The sequence below is a fragment of the Macaca nemestrina genome, chromosome 6, assembly GCF_043159975.1.
Source record: "Macaca nemestrina isolate mMacNem1 chromosome 6, mMacNem.hap1, whole genome shotgun sequence".
Taxonomy (NCBI): Eukaryota; Metazoa; Chordata; class Mammalia; order Primates; family Cercopithecidae; genus Macaca; species Macaca nemestrina.
Window position 1 is genome coordinate 146,250,225 of NC_092130.1, and position 24,376 is coordinate 146,274,600.

Genomic DNA, 24,376 nt, shown 5'->3' on the forward strand with positions numbered 1-24,376 from the left:
AAAAACTTCGGTTTTATTTAGAGACATTGCCACCTATTTTACTAAGCCTTCAGATTCATTCTGTCAGTATACTGACTGGTTGAACACCTTTTGCCACACCCCACTGCAAGGGAACGAGCTCTCTGGAAGGGGAAAGAGTACTTGGGTACGGATGGTTAAACAAGGTATTACTAATTCCACCCAACCTTGAAGTGCTTTCCAGAGATTCTGCCACTATCATACTTGGATTCCAAGATTAGGGTGTTACTCTTTTAAGACTCTTGTCCAGACACGGACTCAACAAAAGTTTCTGTGTCATATTCTCCCTCAGCACATCTAAAGCAGACAATTTTCAAAAGATAACACATCACTTAAAAAAAGAAAAGGAGAGTGGGAATAAAATGGAAGAGAAGGGAAAATACATATATACATGCATGCATATGTACATACATCCCTCCTCACATCCTGCTTACAAGCCTGGGGGAAAATGTAACAAAACCAGTCAATAGTCACCTTTGTCAGGAGCTGAATTGCCTTTCTGGGCTCTCCTTTGGCAAAGCAGATCCTGCCCATGCTATACAAAGTGTCAGCCACATTTTTGCTATAGTCACTGTAGCTGAATACCTGGGAGTTTAACGAAGCCTTTAGCAGTCTGTAAGCCTCCTGAGGGATAAAACGTTCTAAAAAAAAAAAAATCAGCCTGGCAATTCCGAAGGAGCATGCTGGTTCTGTTCCCTGAGCTCTATGGAGAAGGCATTGTACCCAATGATGACATAACCCAGCAGGATCAGTCCACTGTGATGTGCCACCTAAGTACTTTGTATTAAGAATTAAAGTTCCAAGCTTGTAATTAATAATAGTTAATTCATATGATGCTATTTAATCTTCATGGCTGCCCTACAAGAGAGGAACTATTATACTCATTTTACAGATGAAGGAATGGAAACTAATAACAGCTAAGGATCTTGCCCCAGATCACACAGCCTATGATTGGCAGTGGCAGAATTCCAACACCAAGCAGTCTGAATTCCACAGCCCTCACTCTTTTTTTGTTCACCTATTTTTTATATCAAATTTTTCAAACCTTCAGAAAAGCTAACAGAATAGTAAAATATCCATACAATTTTCACCTAGATTCACACAGTTTTGCCACATTTGCCTTATTGTTTTCTCTTCTTAAAAAATACTGTCTCTATCTATATATACATGCATATACACATATATTTTTGTTGAAAATAGGTTGTCGTAATCAAGATAATTTACCCCTAAATGCTTTTTGTTTTGGTTTGGTTTTGGTTTTTTTTTTTTTTTTTTTAAAGAGACAGAGCCTCACTCTGTTGCTCAGGCTGGAGTGCAGGGGTGTGATCACGGCTCATGCAGCCTCAACCTCCCAAGCTCAAACGATCCTCCACCTCAGCCTCTCAAGTAGCTGGGACTATAGTTCCACACCACTCTGCTCAGCTTATTTATTTACTTATTTATTGTAGAGATAGGGTCCCATTATGTTTCCCAGGTTGGTCATGAACTCTTGGGCTCAAGTGATCCTCCAACCCTGGCCTCACAAATTACTGGAATTACAGACAGGCATGAGCCATCACATGTGGCTCTAAATACTTAAGCGTGTGTCTTCTTAGAACAAAAACACTTTCCTACATATCTACAATAATATTATCATTCAATAAATCTTACATCAGTACAACAGCGTTTCCTGATATATGCTCCATGTTCAAATTTCCCAATTTTTCCAATAATGTTCTTTACACTTCCTTAAAATCTAGCATCTAATCATCATGTATTGCATTGAGTTCTCATGATTCTTTAATCTGTTACAGTTCTCCTGCCCTTTTGGTCTTTCATAACATTGACATTTTTGAAATGTCTAGGCCAGTTGTCTTTCAGCAAAGCTCTCACTGTTAACTACTTACTATACAGCAAAAATAAATTAAGTATACACTGGAAATCATTCACAGGACAACAGTGCTTGTACTCATTTGCCTTCCCAATGTGCTTTCTTTAGGGAAGGTGAAGAGGTATTATTGCTGGCTCCCTCAAGAACTGCACATCACCCACTCACTGCCTGAATTATCTATGTTGACAGGTGCAACAGAATGTTTCTTCAGAATTGGGTTGAACATGTAATCATCATCCCTAATGTGGCATGTCAGAACAACAAACATAAAAGGGATGTCAATTGCTGCTTTCCAGAAAACACTGCCAATAAATCAGGAATCTCAAGGCTACTACTGTAATATTTTTGCATTTCTTAGAGTAAGAAAGCATGCATATAATTTATTATTTTCCTGTTCATTTTTTTCAGTGTATAAGTCTTTCACCTCCTTGGTTAAGTTTATTCCTGAGTATTTTATTCTTTTTGATGCTATTGTAAATGGGATTGGTTTTCTTATTTTCTTTTTCAAATTGTTCAATGTTAGTATATAAAAATGCAACTTTTTTTTTTTTTTTGAGATGGAGTCTCGCTCTGTTGCCCAGGATGGAGTGCAGTGGCTGGATCTCAGCTCACTGCAAGATCTGCCTCCTGGGTTTACGCCATTCTCCTGCCTCAGCCTCCCAAGTAGCTGGGACTACAGGCACCTGCCACCTTGCCCAGCTAGTTTTTTTTTGTATTTTTTAGTAGAGACGGGGTTTCACCGTGTTAGCTAGGATGGTCTCGATCTCCTGACCTCGTGATCCACCCATCTCAGCCTCCCAAAGTGCTGGGATTACAGGCTTGAGCCACCGTGCCTGGCCGTGAAACTGATTTTTGTATGCTGACTTTGTTTCCTATAATTTAGTTGAATTTATTAGTTCAAACAGGTTGTGTGTGTATGTGTGTGTGATCATTAGGGTTTTCTACATAACATCACGTCATTCTGCGAACAGAAATAATTTTACTTCTGTTCATATTTGGATGTTTTTTATTTAGCTTTCCTGCCTAACTGCTCTGGCTAGTACCTCCAGTACTATGCTGAATAGAAGTGGTGAAAGTGGGCATCCTTCTTTTGTTCCTGATCTTAAAGGAACAGCTTTCAGTTTTTCACCATTAAGTATGGTATTAGCTGTAGGCTTTGCATACATGTATGGCCTTTATTATCTTGAGGTAATTTCCTTCTATTCTTTCTTTGTTGGCAGTTTTGTTTTTTTGTTGTTATCATGAAAAGGTATTGAATTTTGTCCAGTGCTTTTTCTGGATCTCAGGGTATCATCTGATTTTTATCCTTCATTCTGTTAAGACAGTATATCTCATTGATTGATTTTCGTATGCCAAACCATTCTTACATCCCAGGGATAAATCCCACTTGGTGATGGCATATGACTCTTTTAATATGCTGTTAAATTTGGTTTGCTAGTGTTTTGTTGAGAATTTTTGCATCTATATGCCTCAGGGATATGGACCTGTAGTGTTCTTATAGTGTCTTTTTATGGCATTGATGACAAACTCATTCTCTGTTTTGTTTTTTGTTTTCTTTGTTTGTTTGTTTTTTGAGACAGGGTCCCTGTCACCCAAGTTGGAGTGCAGTGGCGTGATCACAGCTCACTGCAGCCTCAACCTTCCAGGCTCAAGTGATCTTCCTGCCTCAGCCTCCCATGTAGCTGGGACCACAGGTATGCACCACTGCTCCTGGCTAATTCTTTAATTTTTTTAGAGATGAGGGTCTCACTTTGTTGCCCAGGCTGGTCTCAAACCCCTAGGCTCAAGCAATCCTCCTGCCTCGGCCTCCCAAAGTGCTGGGATTACAGGTGTGAGTCTCCATGCCCAGCCATGATTGTCATTTTGATGAATTACTGGAAGAAGGTAGTTCTAGATGAATGAGTTTTATTTTTTATCCATGGCAGATTAAACTACTTACCAAAATATATATGTGTGTGCATGTGTATGTGTCTGTGTATTCCATGGGAACGATTCCCAAATCTTGTGAGTTTCTGTTATGGTCCTCTAGGACAGGCCTAGAGCCTCACATGAAGCTTGGAGGCAGGGGAATGAGCTACTTTTAAATATGGGAAATGTGTCATAAAATTCAGCAGTTTCATTCAAAAGTTACCAGGCATCTTCTATGTGCCAGTTAGTGTTTCAGGCATTGAGGACACTGCAGTGAACAAAACAAACAAAACTTCCTGCCCTCATGGCACTTGCTTCCTAATGGTAAAGCTGACCTGTCCATAGTCCTGCTTATGGTTTAGATTTGGAGCCACCTGTCACTCAGGTCCTTTGGTAGCTTGTCCAGGAGCTTGGTATACTAGAAAGTACTTGGTTAGAAGCAGAGGATTATCAGGCATTGGTACTGGTGGTGGTACTGGTGGTTTATCACAACCAAGGTCATGGTATTCACTGCACCAGACTATAACAGGGATAAGCTATTAAATTCTGGCAAAGTATTTTCACATCTTTGAAAATAAAATTAATTATTAGATCAACCCATGGCATTGGGATCTCACATTAATCTTCTGAACTGGCCAGGTGTGGTGGCTCACGCCTGTAATCTTAGCATTTTGGAAGGCCAAGGCAGGCGGGTCACTTGAGGTAGGAGTTCAAGACCAGCCTGACCAACAGGATTAAACCTCGTTTCTACAAAAAATACAAAAATTAGCTGGGTGTGATGGTGGGCGCCTGTAATCCCAGCTATTCCGGGAGGTTGAGGCACAAAAATCACTTGAACTTGGGAGGCAGAGGTTGCAGTGAGCTGGATCGTGCCACTGCACTCCAGCCTGGGCAACAGAGTGACTCTGTCTCAAAAAAAAAAAAAAAAAAAATCTTCTAAACCAACAGAAAATATCATGGCCCACAGAAAAAAAAGGTTGCAAATCATTATAAGGTTTTTGTCTTTACAAATGGCAATTAAAATTGAAATAACGAAAATGTCACCATTTATAAAAATGTCTAGATAAGATATAAAAAACTTTTTTTCATTCCTGGAATAAATTTTTACTTACTATGTGCCTATAACTCTATTCTTATACTGGTTTTTACATGGCCAATAAGACCATGTCAAATCTATCCATATTTCTCACTCGCCTGAGGAAGTATAAAGTTGGCTTGGTCAGATCAAATTCATGTGGGATCTTATGACAGACAAAGGTCTTCGCTGTGTTCATGCTGCACTGAATATATAAAGTTCAAGTCAAAAGGTTTTGAATGATAACTTAGACTCATGGGACTTCTAAGTAAAAAAGTCAGCAATAACAATTATTTTCTATAACTTTTTAAAATGTGAAAACAAAATTGCTGCTAATAAAAACCTATCAGATCAAGAGAAAACCACTACCGCAAAAGAAAAGAACTAGTAGCTAGATCCAAAGATGGAAGCCAATTTTGACTTAAAATATTAAATACAAAGCCAGAGAATACATGTGTCCTGGATCTGAAGGATCTCATGTATCAAGATACAAGAAAAATATTTTTTTACTAATATTCCAAGCCACCTAAGCCCTGTGTATTATTCCTAGTTTTATTTTATTTTTTTTTCTCCAAACAAAACAGGCTTTATTTAGATCACCAAAAATAACAATTTACAGAAAGGGAACCATAACATTACACAACAAAGTATAGCTGTAAAATTTCAAACAAGAAAGGCAATGCTGGCAGGACATGGTGGCTCACTCCTGTAATCCCAGCACTGTGGGAGGCCGAGGCGAGTGGATCACCTGAGGTCAGGAGTTCAAGACCAGACTGGTCAACATGGCAAAACCCCATCTCCACTAAAAACACAAAAATTAGCTGGACGTGGTGGCGCACGCCTGTAATCCCAGCTACTTGGAAGGCTGAGGCAGGCAAATCTCTTGAACTCAAGAAGCGGAGGTTGCAGTGGGCCGAGATCGCCCCAGTGCACTACAGCCTGGGTGACAGAGAGAGACCATATCTCAAAAAAAAAGTTTGTCAGAGAGGGAACCGTTAGAAGCAAACGTGTAGCTGCGAATTTTCTTTTGCCATCAATATCGAGTCCCTCTAAAATACTTTGACCCTACTTTGCGGTTTCCAAGTACAAACTAAACCTTGTTGGACAGAGTTGCTCAGTTTCATCAAAAGAATGAAACCAATTTGAAAAAAAAAAAAAAAAAAAAAAAAAAATTTGGTTAATGCTAACAAATAATGAAACAATGTGTTTCTTGCCTAGTTTTATCTGGGACCTATCTGATCTCCAGTATCTAAACTGTAAGATGAAAAATGCTATTGTGATCTAATAAACAAACTAGCAATTCTGTTTATGCATTGATCATATTTACCTGTTTTTCTCCATTTTGGACAAGCCATTTGCAAAATTCTTCAGTGGTGCTCAGTGTTTCAAAATCCTCTGAGCCCAGTGTTGCTCGATATGCATTGATACTTTTTATGAAATATGTCTCAACAGCATCTGGAAAAATGGAAACAATTATTTAAGGCAAGCTGCTAACCTTTACAAATGTCTAATATCAGCTTTGGCTCAACTAACATTTTCATGCTTAAAGTCCATGCTTATTCTCAAGCCAGGTCTCATAAGGACTCTTTAAAAGTCTAAGACGTTTTTTGTTTGTTTGTTTGTTTGAGATGGAGTCTCAATCTGTTGCCAGGCTGGAGTGCAGTGGTGCAATCTGGCTCACTGCAACCGCTGCCTCCTGGGTTCAAGTGATTCTCCTGTCTCAGCCTCCCCAGTAGCTGGAACTACAGGTGCATGCCACCATGCCCAGCTAATTTTTGTATTTTTAGTAGAGACAGGGTTTCACCATGTTGGCCAGGACAGTCTCAATCTCTTGACCTCATGATCCGCCCACCTTGGCCTCCCAAAGGGCTGGGATCACAGGTGTGAGCCACCGCACCCGGCCCTAAAATGTGATTTAATGGCATCAGATGATGTTTTGGTTTTTATTCTCCTTAAAAATTCATGGAATTTTTTGTAGCAAAAAAGAAAGCTTCTGTCTGAATAGGCCTATTATACTAATGTTACAAATAACTACCGTATTAAACTCCCAGGTATATTGCAAGACTATATTTTTAGCTAAATAAAACTCTGATAGTAATGTTTACTGAAGTTCCTGTTTGGGGGGTTGGGAGGGAGTAAGTTGTGATTTTATAAGTATTTTAAACATATAGTTGTTATGGCTTGAAAATTTAATTTTAATGCTGTGTCTTTCCAAACACAACACATGTACAATTCTGTAACATGTATAAATTGCATAGTAGTCACAGCTTTTAGGGTATCCATCACCCAAATAACGTACATTGCACTCATTAATTTCTCATCATCCACCCCCCCATCACACTTTTATGAGTCTCCATTATCTATCACTGCACTAAGCCCATGTGCACACATTTTTTAGCACCCATTTATGAGTGAGAACCTTGATACTTGACTCTCTGTGTCTGGCTTGTTTCACTTAAGATAATGACTTTCAGTTCCATCCATTTTGCTGCGAAAGACATAATTTCATTCTTTTATGACTGAATAGTATTCTATTGTGTATTTATACCACATTTTCTTTATCCAATCATCCACTGATGAATACTTAGATTTATTCTGTTATCTTTGCTATTGTGAATAGTGCTGCGATAAACATACAAGTGCAGGAATCTTTTTGAGGCATACCTTTCTTTTCTTTTGGGTAGATGCCTAATAGTGGGATTCCTGGATCAAATGGTCGTTCTATTTTTAGTTCTTTGAGAAATCTCCATATTGTTTTCCATAGAGGTTGTACTAATTTACATTCCCACCAACAGTGTATGAGAGTTCCCTTTTCTCTGCACCCTCACCAACATCTGTTTTTTGTTGTTTTGTCTTTTTCATAATAGCCACTGTGACTAGGGTAAGATGATTTCTCATCTATACTGTCTTGATTCTGTGATTTTTTTTAGTAAGTCTTGAAGTTGGATAGTGTCAGTCCTCCAACTTTGTTCTTCAATGTTGTTGGTTATTCTGGCCTCTCCATGTAAACTTCAGAATCAATTTGCTAATATCCAAAAAATAACTTGCTGAGATGATTATTGGAATTGAGTTGAATCGATAAATAAAGTTGGAAGAACTGACATCTTGACTACTGAGTCTTCTTATCTATGAACATGGAATAGATATTAAATAAAGATATCTCAGTTTACTTTAGTTCTTTGATTTCTGTTTTTTTCTTTTTGAGATGGGGCTCACTGTGTTGCCCAGGCTGGTCTCAAGCTCCTGATCTCAAGCAATTCTCCTACCTCAGTCTCCCAAGTAGCTAGGACTACAGGAACACACCACAATACCTGGCTAGTTCTTTGATTTTTTGCATCAGATATATTGCTAGATTTATGATTTCTTGCATCACAAATATATTGCTAGATTTATACCTAATTATTTCATTTCTTGGAGTGCTAATGTCAATGGTACTGTTTTAAATTTTAAATTTTACTTATTCATTGTTGGTATATAGGAAAGTATTGACTTCTGCATATTAAGCTAGTATCCTGAATCTTTTCTATAATCACTTATTAATTCCAGATTTTTTGTAGATTCTTTCAAATTTTCTAATCAATCTCATCTGCAAATAAAAAGTTATATTTCTTCCTTCACAAATATTATACTATAGTTTTTATTTTGTTTTCTTCTCTTATTCCATTAGCTAGGTCTTCCATTATGATGCTGAAAAGGAGTGGTGAGAGAGGAAACTGCCTTGTTCCCAGTCTTAATAGAAAAGCTTCTAGTTTTTCACCATTAAGAATAATGGTGTTGACTGGGCACAGTGGATCACACCTGTAATCCCAGCACTTTGGGAGGCCGAGGTGGGTGGATCACCTGAAGTCAGGAGTTTGAGACCAGCCTGGCCAACATGGCGAAACCCCGTCTCTACTAAAAATACAAAAATTAGCCAGGCATGGTTGGGGGTGCCTGTAATCCCAGCTACTCAGAAAGCTGAGGCAGGAGAATCACTTGAACCCAGAAGGCAGAAGTTGCAGTGAGCTGAGATCACACCATTGCACTCCAGCCTGAGTGACAAAAGTGAAACTCTGTCTCAAAAAAAAAAAAAGAACAATGGTGTTAGCTGCAGGTTTTTTTGCAGATGTGACTTATCAGGCTGAGGAAATCCCCCTGTATTCCTAGTTTGCTGAGAGTTTTTATCATAAATGAGTGTTGGATTCTTCCAAATGCTCTTTCTGCATCTATTGATATGATCATGCAGTTTTTCTTCTTTAGCCTGTTGGTGTGATGCATTGATTGATTTTCAAATGCTGGACTGGCCTTGCATACCTGGGATAAATCCCAATTGGCTGTAGTGTATAAGTCTTTTTATGCATTGATGGATTCAACTTGCTAATGTTTTGTTAAGGATTTTTGCCTCTATGTTCATGAGATGTATTGATCTGCAGTTTTCTTTTTTTTTTTAAATCTTGATAATTTTTTAAAATTATACTTTAAGTTCTGGGGTACATGTGCAGAATGTGCAGGTTTGTTACTAGGTATACACGTGCCATGGTGGTTTGCTGCACCCATCAACCCGTCATCTACATTAGGTTTTTCTCCTAATGCTATTCCTCCCCCAGCCCCTGACAGGCCCCAATGTGTGATGTTCCCCTCCCTGTGTTCATGTGTTCTCATTGATCTATAGTTTTCTTTTAATATCTTTGTCTAATTTTGGAATTAGGGTAATGTTGGCTTCATAGATTGACTTAAAAATAGTTACTCTGCTTCTATCTTTTGGAAGAGATTGTCAAGAATTTGTTATATGTTTGGTAGAATTCACTAGTGAACCCACATGGGATGGTTATTAATTATTGATTCAATTTCTTTAATAGAAATGGATCTGTTCAAATGGCTTAGATTTTCTTATGTGAGTTTTGGCAGATTGTATCTTTCATGAGAGATTGACCTATTTCATCTAGGTTATTGAATTTGTGAGCCTAGAGTTTTTCATAATATTCTTTTATTGTCCTATTAATGTCCATTGGATCTGTAATGATGTCTCCTGTTTCATTTCTCATAATAGTAATTTGTGTCCTGTCTGTTTTCCTCAGCCTGGCTAGAGGTTTATCAATTTCATTGATCTATTCAAAGAATCAACTCTCAGTTTTGTTTTCTTCGTTGACTTCCTGTTTTTAATTTCATTGATTTCTACTGTAATTTTTATTACTTTTTTCTTACTTTGGAATTAATTTGCTCTTCTTTTTCTAGCTTCCTGAGGCAGAAACTTAGATTATTCATTTTAGATCTCTTTTCTAATATACAAATTTAATGCTACAAATATCCCTCTAAGCACTACTTTTGCTGCATCCCACAAATTTTACATTGTTTTCATTTTCAAAAAAAAATCTTAATTCAAAACATTTTAAAGTTTCTCTTGAGATTTCTTTTTATCCCACACATATGTGGGATATGTGTTGTTTAATCTCCAAGTATTTTGGGATTTTCCAGGTATCTTTCTGTTATTGATTTCTAGTTTAATTCCACTGTGGTCTGAGAGCAGACATTGTACATTTTCTATTCTTCTAAATTTGTCAGGGTGTGTTCCATGGCCCAGAATGTGGTCTATCATGGTGAATATTCCATGTGAGCTTGGGAAGAATGTGCACTCTGCTATCGTTTGGATAGAGTAGTCAATAGATGCTAATTGTATTAAGTTGATTAATGGTGCCGTTCAATTTGATTATGTCCTTACTGATTTTCTGCCTGTGTGTTTGTCCATTTCTGATACAAGGGTATGATGGCTAATACTGAGTGTCTTGATTGGACTGAAGGATGCAAAGTATTGATCCTGGTTGTGTCTGTGAGGGTGTTGCCAAAGGAGATTAACATTAGAGTCAGTGAGCTGGGAGAGGCAGACCCAACCTTAATCTGGGTGGGTACAATCTAATCAGCTGCCACTGTGGCTAGGATAAAAGCAAGAGGAGAATGTGAAAAGATTAGACTGGCTTAGCCTCCCAGCCTACATTTTTCTCCCATGCTGGATGCTTCCTACCCTCAAACATCAGACTTTGGGACTTGGACTGGCTTCCTTGCTCCTCAGCTTGCAGATGGCCTATTGTGGGACCTTGTGATCCTGTGAGTTTAATACTCCTTAATAAACTCCCCTTTATATATACATATCTATCCTATTAGTTCTGTCCCTCTAGAGAACCCTAATACAAGGGGTGTTGAAGAGTACAACTATGATAGTGAATTCATCTATTTCTTCTTACAGTTCCATCATGTTTTCCTCAAATATTTTGAAACTCTTGTTAGGCATGTACACATTAAGGATTGTATGTCTTCTTGGAGAACTGACCCCTTTATCATATGTAATGCCCCTCTTTATCCCTGATAACTTTCCTTGCACTAAGTTTGTTCTGGCTGAAACTAATATGACTACTCTTGCATTCTTTTGATTAATGTTAGTATAGTGTATCTGTCTCCATCCATTTCCTTTTAATCTATGTGTGTCTTTATATTTAGAGTGGATTTATTGTAGACAGCATATAGTTGGGCCTTGTTTTTTGATCACTCTGAAAATCTTTCTTTAAATTGGTTTATTTAGACCACTGATGTTTAAAATAATTGTTAATATAGTTGGATTAACATTTACCATATTGTTTTTTCTATTTGTTATCCTTTTTCTTTGTTTTTGTCTTTTACTCTTTTCCTGCCTTTTGTGGTTTTGCTTTCTAAATTTATTTTTTGATTTTTTATTTTTTTAGAGACAAGATTTCATTCTGTCTCCTAAGCTGGAGTGCAATGGTGTGATCATAACTCACAGCAGCCTCGAACTCCTGGGCTCAAGCAATCCCCCTACCTCTGCCTCCTAAGTAGCTAGAGTTACAGGCACAAGCCACGGCACCCAGCTCCTTTTGTGGTTAAATTGAGCATTTCATATATTCCAGTGTCTCCTTTTAGCATATCAGTTACACTTTTTTTTTTTTTAACTCTTTTTAGTGGTTGCCCTGGAGTTTTCAATACACATTTACGACTATTCCAAGTTCACTTGCAAATAACACTATATAGTACCTTATAATAACAGTATAATCCTAATCCCTGCCTTCTGCTCCTAATCACTGTTGTCATTCATTTACATGAGAATTCATAATTGAATACACTGTTGCTATGATTTTGAACAAACTTATTTGTTAGATTAAGAATAGGAAAAATGAGGTTTTTACTTTATTATCACATTTCTTCTCTAGTGCGCTTTCTTTCCTTATGTGCCTATGGATTTCTGTATCATTTTCCTTTGCTCTGAAGAACTTCTTTTAGCATTTCTTTAAGGGAAGTCATGGTACGGTTCCTGTGGAGATAGATTTCCACTCTGGTACATTGTGATTCTCTTTATTTTGCTGTCTCTCCAATATGTGGGGCACTGGTTTGCCATGTGACCTCAGTTCTCTATGACAGATCTAAGAGGAGTTAATTTTTCATTTTGCTTTTTACATGTTGTTTGGATGAAGTGATGACTTCCAAACTCCTTATATACCAGAACAGAAACCAGAAGTTTTTGCTCAGATTTTAGTGCTTATTATTTTTAATCTGGATTTCTGGGGTTCACTCCTGTGAACTTAGTGTTGACCCACTGATTTGGGCAGAGGTTGTGCTTAAATACCTTCAGCCTATAAGTCGCCCATCCTGTCAATTGATCTGTATGTAGACGAAAATGCATTCCAAGCTCTCACACATTTCAAGTCTTCTTTGGTTGTTACTCTTTATTAGGCTCCCAAGTATCCCCTGTAGATGTATATATAGTTATGTGGGTATCCAGGGATGTGGGGAGAGCTCATTTAGCTCTTCTGTGGTCTCCCCATTAAAATTTCTGATGCCACTCACACCAACCAGGACAGCAACTTCAGGATAGTGTCAACATGCAGACTTTCCTCTTTTCATTTCCTCCAGTGTTTGCCCCCTTTATCTGATAAACCTGAGGGTTTTTATCCCTTTCATTCCTATATTAAGTCTGCCTCCAATGCCAGCAAAGCAGCCGGTTCTCCTGTGCAGCCCATGGCGATAACATTGCAGTTCTCATGGACCGACCTGGGGCAGTGGATGGAAGCAGCCCCAGGCAGGACGGCCACAGATTTTCTCTTTTCTCAAAGCTCCAGCAGTTTTTTCAAAAATAAATGCTTTGCAATTTGTTCTCTTTATCTGCTTCCAGCACTATCAAATAGTTGTTTATGCTCATTTTATTCAGTTTGTGTGACTGTATATGTGGATATGATTTACAGACCTCTTCACAAAGTCAGTGTCTAGTGTCTGTTTACATTTTGATGAAATCTTACTTTGTAGTTTAATGTTTACCTAAATGTAACTATAAACAATAGTATTATTTTGTGTGTCCTAAAAATGCAACTGTCTTTCCTTAATACTTTTAAAAAATTAACCGTGATAGCTACAGGTATAGTCCGGTCCTTTTTTTTTTTTTAATTTTTTTGAGACATAGTCTCTTTCTGTCGCCCAGGCTGGAGTGCAGTGGTGAGATCTCAGCTCACTGCAAGCTCCGCCTCCCAGGTTCACGCCATTCTCTTGCCTCAGCCTCCCGAGTAGCTGAGACTACAGGCGCCCGCCACCACGCCCGGCTAATTTTTTTTTTTTTTTTTTTTTGTATTTTTCAGTAGAGATGGGGGTTTCACCATGTTAGCCAGGATGGTCTCGATCTCCTGACCACGTGATCCGCCCACCTCGGCCTCCCAAAGTGCTGGGATTACAGGTGTGAGCCACCGCGCCTGGCTTTTTTTTTTTTTTCTTGAGACCGAGACTGGCCCAGGCTGGAGTGGAATGGCGCAATCTCGGCTTACTGCAACTTCCGCCTTCTGGGCTCAAGCTAAGTCTCCTGTCTCAGCCTCCCGAGTAGCTGGGATTACAGGCGCACGCCACCAAGCCCGGCTAATTTTTGTATTTTTAGTAGAAACGGGGTTTCACCATGTTGGCCAGTGTGGTCTCAAACTCCTGATCTGAGGTGAAACACCTGCCTCGGCCTCCCGAAGTGCTGGGATTACAGGCGTGAGCCACTGCGCCCCGGCCCAAGTCCCAGTCCTTTTAACAACTACAAAATTCCATGTAGTGAATACACCAAATTTTCCTTTTACTTATCGATAAATATTTGGGTTATTTTTTACAGTTACAACTAGTGACACAGTGAACATCTTTATTCATGTTTGCTTTAAATTTTACTAGATATTATCAAATTAGTCTCCAAATTTAATATCAATTGACACTCACTCCTACTAGTTATGAATAAACATACCCATTTACGCATAATTTGCCAACTGCAAATTTATATTTTTAAACTTTTAAAATTTTCACATAGGATGGGTGAAATTCTGCTCTTGCATTTTTAAAGATACATACCATTTTAAGATGTGTGACATCCTGCCAAGTTGCTCTCCAGAGTTTTTATCAAATCTCATCAATCCTGGTGTTATCATTTTTAAAAATTTTGATGGTTCGGTAGACAAAAACAGTAACTTTGCTTTTATTTTTTAATTACTAGTATGATTGAAACTTTTTCCACATGAATTTTGGCCTTATTTATTATTTTTAGAGACAGGGTCTTACTGCGTTGCCCAGGCTAGAATGCAGTGGCAGGCTTATAGTTCACTGCAGACTCGAACCCTTAACTCAAGCAATCCTCCCATTTCAACCTCCTGAGTAGCTAGGACCATAGGCACGTGCTACTACACCCAGCTTTTCTTTTCTTTTCTTTTCTTTTTTTTTGTAGAGATGGAGCCTCAAAATTCCTGGCTCCAAGTGATCTTCTCACCTTGGCCTCTGTATTTTTTATCCAGGCCTTGGTACTTTTTTAAAGCCTATTTTTTTCTATGTAAATATAAATTTTAGCTCTTACATTTAGGACAATGATCCATTATTAATGTTTGTGTATGGCATGAGCAAGAGTCCAATTTTTTTTTTTTTGGCATGTGGTATCCAGTTGTTCCAGTATTATTTGTTTTAAAGACTATCCTTTCCATATTGAATTACTTTTGCACATTTATCAAAAATTAATTGGCCATAATTATATGGGTCTATTTCTGTACTCCACTGTGTTCCAATGACTCTGATCTCTGTGTCTGTCCCTTCACCAATATACCACATTCTCTTGATTACTGCTTTATAGTAAATCTTAAAATCAGGTACTATGATTTCTCCAACTATATGCTTTTCCAAAACCATTTTAGCTATACTAATTTCTTTGCTTTTTCACACAAATTTTAGAGTCAGCTTGTCTATATTTACAAATGCTTCTGTTGGGATTTTATTTATAATTATGTTAAATCTGCAGATCAATCTTGGAAGACTGATATCTTTATTATATTGTCTTCCAATCCATACCCAGTATATCTATTTATTTAGGTCATCTTTAATTTCTTTCATCAGTTTTGTAGTTTTCACACATAAATACTGTACATATTTTGATAGATTTATACCTAAATATTTCATTTGTAGGGATGGGGCTATTGTGATTTTTTTTTTTAATTTTTGTTTCCAGTTGTTCATTGCTACTATATAGAAATACAATTAAGTTTTGTGCATTGACCTGGTATCCTGTGACCTTGCTAAACTTAAACATATTAGTTCTAGGATTTTTGTAGATTATTTGGCATTTTCTACAGAGACAATCATTTTGACTGCAAATAGGGACTATTTTATTTTTCTTGCCTTCTTGCATTTGCTGGACTTCTAGTACTATGCTGAATAGGAGCAGTGAGAGTGAACATCCTTGCCTTGTTCTTGATCTTGAGGGGTAAAGCACTCAGTCTTTCACCACTAAGCATGAAATTAACTATAGGGTTTTTTGTAAATGCCTTTTATCAGATTAAGGAAGTTCCTTTCATCATGAATAGATGTTGAATATTGTCACACGCTTTTTCTGCAACAACTGATAAAATCATGCTCTTTCCATGACTGGACTGTTAATATGGTAGAGGTACACTGACTGAAATTTGAATATTAAACCAGTGTGACATCCTCAAGAAAAAAACTTCACTGATCACAGTGGTCTGTGACCATACCACCCTAAACACACCAGATCTAATTTGATCATGGTATGTTATTTATATATTGCTATATATTTTGTTGCTTTTTTCATCTACACCCATGAAAGGTCTTGATCTATAGTTGTCTTGTTTTTTTCTTGTAATGTCTTTGCCCAGTTTTGATATCAGGGTAATGCTGGCCTCATAAAATTAGCAAGTGTTTTCTCCTCTTCTGTTTTCTGAAACAGATTATGTAGAATTGTGTGTTATTCCTTCTTTAGATGTTACATAGAATTCCCCAGTGAAATCATCTGGGCCTGGAGATGTCTTTCTTAAAAGATTAACTACAAATTTATTAAAAAGAAATAGTTACGGGTCCATCCAGGTTGTTCATCTTGACTACATTGTTTTTACTTTTATTTATGGCACTTTGTGACAGATAGAAACTTTAGACCTGTACTCCACTGTGTGCCAATGACTCTGATCTCTGTGTCTGTCCCTTCACCAATATACCACATTCTCTTGATTATTGCTTTATGGTAAATCTTAAAATCAGGTACTATGATTCCTCCAACTGTATGCTTTTCCAAAACCATTTTAGCTATCCTAATTTCAAACTCTTCTTTTATGGTATGTCTTTGTGTGCTTTGAAAAGTTCTTTCCTCCAATTTTTAATTTTAGTATTTGTATTTCAGTACTATATTTTCTTCTCGTTAATTTACATTTTTAGTTTTGATGCATGAAATGTTAGTCCACCTGGAATTTAGTGAATGATATCATATAAAAATCTATATTTTTAAAGTTAAAAATTAGTATATAAGAAAAGGATGAGGTGGCCTTGAAATCTCTCAACTGTATAAACATAAACGTTTGTTTTTTCTCACTTTAAAAAAAAGCTAAAATTTGTACATATTCACAGACTAAATTTCTTATAACCACAAAGACTACTTTTAAAAAGCTCAAGTATATATGGAGAATATATACTGTGCATATAGAGGAGGAAATCTTAAAAGGAGAAAGACGATTAGCTGAAAACAAAGAATCAGGAAGTCTTCAATGGATATTTATGCTTAAAAAATAATTAAAAGAATAATTAAAAGAAAAAAATGTTTAATGACATGGGGAATACAAGCATTGAAAAATGTAGGATGCAAAGCTTTCTCTATAATTCTGTCCATCTCTCTAACTGGAAAATAACATACAGAAAAAGGTTACTTTTATAAGCAAAGAAAACAGACAGTTTTAAAATGATCAAATTACATTCTTCATGAAGCCTAAATTCCTCCTGACAGGCCACTGAATCCATCAGTGTCCATTAATCTGATCAAGCCAGCAGAGAATGATACATTGTCCTCCCTCACTGGTTCATTTGTGTCTCTCCCAAAGCCACCCACTTTCAGAAAGATGACCTTGCCAGACAAAGAACTATTGTTGAAGCATAAATTAATCAGTTGGCTTTCTCTGTAACTCCCAGTATCTAACTATTGAATATAGGTCAAGAAAATGCTGCTAACAAACGTTCTCTCTTGCAAACCAGAGGAAAAGAGTCAAGGAGACTGAAAGTGGAGGAGGAGATGGGGAACCAATGCTTTACCCATTTATCACTGGATTTCCTCATCAACCGATACTGCACAGCCACCTTCACAGTGTGTGTGATATCTACTAGTTAAGAAGATGAATCTTGCTGAGATTCAAAATAAATAAAGGATATAGAAATCAGATGATTTATTTGTTTCTGACATTCCAACAATGTGGAAATCAGATGATTTATTTGTTTCTGACATTCCAACACATGTGGAGTTATATTATCAGGTTTAAATTAATGCGTAATTGATTTTGTATGAGACTGCGACTCACCTAATCTTTCCATTACAGGAATAAATAGCTAATTAGAATCGTAGATAGACCATTTGCCAATGTGCTTCCCTCATGCGACTGGGAAATAACTTCAAGGCTACCTCTTTTACCTACCCCTGTGCTGGGCCTCTCCAGACATGGCATAAGCTTTGGCCAGTAACGCACTCGTTTCTGCAGTTTTGGGGCTGACTTCAGTGAACAAAGAAACACAGATAGAATGAGCCTGGAATAAAGAAAGTCATGACAAGGTAAGCACCCAAATGACAGTGTTCACTGTGGATTTAGATGAGAGGTGAGTTTGAGTCCCAGCTCTGCCACTTCCTAGCTATGAGTCTTGTGCAAGTAATGTCACCTTCATTCGTTGAAGGAATATATAATTCCCACTGTTTAGGGTTTGGGAAAGATTAAGTGAGATGGTATATGCAAAGCACAGGGCACAGTACTCATCACATTGTAAGTTCTCATAAATGTTAGCTAGTATAATTTTTATTAGATTTCATAGCAAACATAAAGTCATAACCTTAGCTCAGTCTCACTGGACTGAACTCCAGTCTCGAAGACAGTCTTATAAATGTAAATCAGGGATAACTGGAATAGTACTTGTTACAAAAACTTGTTGTAAATATTAAATAAATTAATGGTTAATATATGTAAAGTGGTTAGAACACCACCCAGCATATAGTAAGCACTAAAAAAGTGTTAGATTTTATATTATTTGTGCTAAAATGGAAGGAGTAACACTTGGAAAAGAGAAAGAGAAAAACATTGAGTCCACACCCACCAGCCACAAAAGAACCACCTGTGCTTAATATTTCACAGGCCAGATACTGCGAGTTGTTTCAAAGAGCTGAGGGATTATCAGAGAAGACTTTAGAGCCGAGACACAGAATAGAGTTGTTATGATTACAGGCTGTATGGTCAGATTTAGAGTTCAAACCCCTGCTTTACTATTTGTTAGCTATACAGTGTCAGCTGAGTTAGCTAAAACTCTTTGTGCTTCAGTTTTCTCATCCTTAAAATGAGATAAAATAATAATGGTACCTACTTCATAGAGCTACTGTACAGATTACATGAATCAATATATCCTCTAGGGCACTTAGAAAAAGCATTCTGTAAATTTTAACTCTTATCTTTTGGTGCTTTTGGGAAACACTGATATTTATTGTTTTATTCATTCCGAAAAAGCATTCCATAAATTTTAACTCTTATCTTTCGGTGCTTTTGGGAAACACTGATATTTATTGTTTTATTCATTCTGATCTGACTACTGCTTTAAGAAAGTCTTGAACACAAAAACCAGACTGGCTTTTTCTGTAAGCAGTGGACTCCCTGCCTTCACAGCAGTGTTCTCTGACATCTCTCCACTGTGTGATGTTTCTAATCGTAGATTGTCAGATTGTGTGCAATGCCTTTTCTTCCGAATCTGTTTTCATGTATAGTGTTAGAATGCATTGCACCTTTTCTATGATACAGGATATCCAGTATTTTGATCTGTTTGTCGCTGTGGGAGATGCTTGAAGCCATGGGCAGCATTCTCCTTTGGAGAGAGAAAAAGTGAATTTAGCAGCTTCGACTACATGATACATAAAAGTACCCTAAACTGTTACCATATGATAGACTCAACATTCCTTCCTATGTTTTGTTTTTTTTTCCCCTGGGCATTTGTCAAGTTAGTTACCTCCAAGTGAAACGCCCTTTTGTTAGTTTAACCTTAGGTTTGGAAATATAATCAGCTAGACTAGTTTAAAGTACAAATGACAGCATTACCCTAAAATATCATGATTTTTCTTTTAAAAAGGCCCTTTGTTTTTGCTGAAGATGTAAGTTCGGTTGTTCCCGTATCTTTTTTCCTTGGAGTAGACTCACATTTTGCTTCTTTTTCCCAGCACCAACAGAGATGAGAGTGGGTGCCTGGGAAGGGGAAGTGCTGTCTGCACAGCCAGTGACACAGCACATTCACCCACCTGAGTCAGTGTTCTCTGGCCTGGTCATTTAAGGTTTGATCAAGCGCTCTTAGGTGGATCTGGAGGCAAGTCAGGGTTAAAACAGAATCAATTCCAGCCCTTGTTCTTCTGAGAAGCCCATGCTTCCCCGGCCCTGAGAACCAGGCCTGGGGCCAAACAAGGCAACCCAGCCTGGGCTCTGGCCAACCCACTGACCTGCTGCAAGTACTGGATGGCCTGGTTGTGGTTCCTCCTTAGCTGCTCGATCTGAGCAGTTTCCTCATACAGGCTGATCAGATCTGACGTCCTGTCACCCTTGGCAGCAATAACATCGCCAATTGCCTTTTCAAAGTATGTCAGTGCTAGGTTCAATCTGTGGATGGCCAAGGAGGCTCTGCAAGAAAAGGGATGAAAGTAGAAAGTCACAGAGAGGCCACTTACTTTGCAGACACAAAAGGAACTGATTCCAAGAATTAGAGAATTTGGCCTTCGTAGGCCCATCATCTTGGTAGCTGGCTCAAAAATCCAGCCTTGCTGTAAATAAACTCCAATTATCCTGCATTTTATCCATCAGATTTCACTGACTACTCATTAAACTCATTACTATGTCGTGCTGTTGTCTAATTTTTTAAAAAGGCAAATGGAAAAAATGGCTTCCAGGAATTCACAAGATGGGATAATTTACCCATAAACATAGACTTTCTAAAATCAAAATAAAATTTTATTACCTCTGGTTCTCTCTCTTTCAGGCCAAAGAAAGTTTTTGCTTTGTTTTGTTCCATTTAATTTGGCCAATTCCTCCTCAGTTAAAAATGAGAGAGGATAGAAAAAAAAATGTAAATATTCCCCAAAGAGAGTGATTAAATAAATTATAGCATATCATAAATAAAATACCTCAGAGACATTAAAAGTCATGTTTTCTTTTTAGACAGATATGGGGAGATGTTAAAATTGTGCTAAAAGAAAAAAATATATAAAACTGCACTTAAAATGTGATCCACATAGAGAGATAGTTATCGATATCCACATATATCTGTCCAAAATGTTCATAGCAGTTATGTCTGTGTGGTGGTATCACAGTTGGCTTATTTGTTCTTTATACCTGTCTGTATTTTCAAAATTTTCCACAACAAAGTTGGGAATATAATTTTTTTAAATGAGGATAAAACAGTATCTCATTGAGGTTTATTTTTCCAGAGACAGCAAGACAAAATGAGAGCATGGGTAGTTCAAAGCTGCTTCTGGTAGTTATTAGCTTTATCAAACTCTACAAGCCAACATTTCCTTCTAAATAAAACAATTGAGTTTATACTGCAAGTGTGTTGTGAAGAATAATATTCAGTGTAAAATCACCTAACACGTAGTGGATACACAATCAATATTCCTTCCTCCTCACTCCAATATTTGTATTCCTAAGTTGAATTAAAAATATATGTGTAAGCCAGCTGTGGTGGTGTCTTGCCTGTGGCCTCAGCTATGGAGGAGCCTGAGCCCGGGAGTTCGAGGTTTCAGTGAGTTCTGATTGCACCCTGCACTCCAGCCTGAGTGACAGAGTGAAAAGCTATCTAAATGAAAATGATAGAAATACCTACCCTCATTGGCTGTCATGAGGACTAAGTGAAATAAATTATGTAAAGCACTTAGAACAGTGTCCAGTATGTAGTTATACTTAGTAGGCACTCTAACACTTAGAACAGGACATGCATAAAAAAGGTATTCAATAAATACTGGAGAATAGATGAACAAAATGAGCCCCAGAGTTTTTCTGAAAAAGGAATAAGGCTATCTTTCACATAAGGCAGAAAACTTTAGGCCCTATGTGACAGGAGTAGACATTCACCAGACTGTAATTTATTGCCCTATGGACTTAAGTCAATAGTTTGATTTAGTTCTGGACATTCCAACATCTCCCCATTTCCCATTTGACTTCTAGATTCATGGTTGTTTAGAGGAGGCAGACATGACGCATGTATTTCATTTACTTACCATTCAGTCATATACCCTACTGTGCCAAGTTCTTAGAGTTCTGGAAACAGATTGCTTTCAAGGATGTAAAGATATTTGAAAAATCTAGGGAACAGTAAACTCTTTATTCTTTTTCTTCTAACAATCTGATGGGCCCACATTCATTTCTAAATATTCTGATTCTCGGAGGATCCCTAACTCAACAGCAAGACAGTTAAATCTTGTTCTGTCTTAAAACAAATTCCATGAAATTTGTTTTCATATGGAACAGCACTTTCCTTAAAAATGCACATGCTGTGCATGGCTTTCACAGCTTCCAGTTAATTGTCTTCATTAAGTGTTTCTTCATCTAAAATGTCACATGTAATGACAAAAATAGGTGGCAATTCAGAAAAAAATATATTAGAGTGAGCGTGAGAGGCAAGTGTAAGGAAGACTAAGAGTTAGTGAGTTCAGATCACAGATCCAACATTTACAAGCTATGTTATCTTGGACAATTTGTTTAACCTCGGCTTCAGTCGCCTTGACTGCCCCCCTTTAATAAAATAATAGTCATACCAACTACCTCAATAGCTGTTGTGAGAATTACATGGGGCAGTACACAAAAGGCACAGTGTATGCATTTGGTAAATATGAGCCTGTTTTATTATCATTTGAGTTTCTGGGGTTTTTTTGCTCTAAATATTTTTCTCCCTAATATCATGTAATTCTAGGCCTCATTCATAAAATCCTCAGCTTGTCCAAGCCCAGATCTTACCTGCCCAAAGCAAGTGTTAGGTCTTTCTCAGAGACTTGTAATTCACAAACGCCTCCTTCATATAATTCTTTCAGCTCCTTCATGTTTCTCTCTGCCTTCTGCAGGTTGAAATAGGCTTCTCTGCCAGTGAAACAGTCAAGGAAGATGCCAAGCACTCAAACTAACATCCACTGCACAGGGACAGCAGGTGATAAGGAAACAAAAGGGGCTCTTGGAAAAATGAAGTAATATTAAAAATGGTTACCTAACTATGTTCTTTATTTTCCATGTATTATGTTGTCAAGAAGGAAGAATTCTTTAGAAAAGGAACAGGGGCTTGGGTTTCCTGTGGTGGTTGCAGGAATCCAAGACTAGAGTAGGAAGGGTTTGCAGGAGTGAACAGAAACTGTAAATTACACTCGATTTCCTTGAGAGGCATCTACTGCGTGACAATAGTTATTCATTTTTCCCAAGCCTGTTCCTGTGAATGGTAAAAGAAACTAATTACTCTGAAAGGAACTTTCTGGGTCATTTAGAAAATCCAAGCAAAGCAGGTTTTGGGCCAGAGGCAAACAGCAGAAAAGCAAAAAAATCCCTTTAATTCCCAAACATGCTTCTATTTCCCACATTTTCAATAGCCCCCTGCTAAGGGTATAACAGAGGAAGGCCACATACCAGATTTTGCAAGTTGAACATTAGGACCAAAAAAGTAGAGAGGGGGATGTGTGGAGAGGAGAATGGGGACACATGGGCTCAAGGAGTGCTCATGATGATTTGTGAACATCAGATGCCCTTAACATCTTTCCAGTGGAGATGGTACAAAAGGCTGTCAAAATCTCCAGTTCTGAGGAAAGGCACATATAACAGTCCCCCTCTGGGGGTTTGCAGAACTACTTGTTTTGTCTATTTGGCTTGGCCTCCAGCCTCATGGGCAGTATCCGCAAGAGCATTTCAAAAAACTAAAATGATCGAGAATCAGTTAAATCAGTGGTTTTGGGCTGCAAATTACAATCTCTGGAGGGCTTTTAAAAATTTCAATGAACAGATGTACCTCAGAGCCTCTCAGTCAAAATCTCTGGGGTAGGAACAGAGAGCAGAAATTCTTAAAGCTCCCCAGGGGATTACAATGTGCAGCCTAGTTTGCCAAATTGTGCTTTAAATTATCGCCCATTCTCTCCATCCCTACACCACCACTACCACCACCCGCAACCTCATTGCTAATACTGATTTTCTTGGGTGCTCAATGAAGAGCGGAACAGACTCAGAAAACCTTCGACTGGCTAGGTGATATGTCATCTCTTCCATGGCTCAACTCAGAACCTATATGAATAGACACAGGAAGAGAATACACACCCTTCTAGATGGAGAAGAGAGGCTTGTGGAGGGCCTCGATGTTGGAACAGATCTACAAGGCCTTGGTTCCATTTCCCACCTGCCTGTATGAGATGACCCATCTGGCATGTGTGGCCTGTGGCCCCGAACACTAAACACAGCTGGGAAGGGAAGGATATCGGTTCTGCAAGAGCCAGGCCACCCCCAGAGTGTAGTACAGCATGACCAGAGCTTCCAGGATTTCCTCTTTCTCCTTATCTGAGGTCGTATTTGCCTTCCAGGTCAACAGTGTATTCTTGGCTGACACAGCATGTTTCTTGGCCTGAACTGGGAGGCCTGGGGGAGTTAGAGGGTGGGTAGCAAGAAGACAGACGTTAAAAAGGCATGCTTCAGTCAAAAACATTCCTGGGAGGGGATAAGGTGGGCAGTGCAGTTGTCATATGGTTTATAGCATTGGTTCCTAAATCTGGCTGTGAATCAGAATTATTGGAAATGCTTGTAAAGAACACAGATTCCTGGGCCCCACCCAAGACCTACTGAGTGGGGAATCTCTAGAGAAGTGGGGTCCAGGGATCTCTAATTTTAATCTGCACCACAAGTGGTTCTTATTCAGCCCTCTCAACATTAGCCTTCAGACCTCAGTTTGGAACTCAAGATAGAGACAGGAATGAAAGGTGAGTATCCTATTTCTGGTTCTAC

The 24,376-nt window shown here is 38.1% G+C and overlaps 1 protein-coding gene across 10 annotated transcripts in view; it reads right to left on the bottom strand.

Annotated features, from left to right (window-relative positions):
* The window catches only part of LOC105473055 (tetratricopeptide repeat domain 23 like), a 60,720-nt gene that overhangs the window by 12,640 nt on the left and 23,704 nt on the right, over positions 1-24,376 (bottom strand). For 7 of the 10 annotated variants that reach the window (XR_011625084.1, XR_011625083.1, XM_011726652.3 and 4 more), the window contains exons 5-9: positions 23,857-24,013; positions 22,367-22,492; positions 19,861-20,038; positions 17,816-17,924; positions 6,199-6,326 (exon numbers count right to left, since the gene is read on the bottom strand). Coding sequence is in view for 7 of the 10 variants with exons in the window: in XM_011726652.3 (XP_011724954.1) it covers positions 6,199-6,326; positions 17,816-17,924; positions 19,861-20,038; positions 22,367-22,492; positions 23,857-24,013 (698 nt within the window). In the remaining 3 variants the exon portion in view is untranslated. Of the gene's footprint in view, positions 1-492; positions 660-4,990; positions 5,077-5,633; positions 5,811-6,198; positions 6,327-17,815; positions 17,925-19,860; positions 20,039-22,366; positions 22,493-23,856; positions 24,014-24,376 lie in introns of those variants that run through there. The other 3 variants (XR_011625082.1, XM_011726646.3, XM_071099035.1) reach the window with 3 other exon arrangements.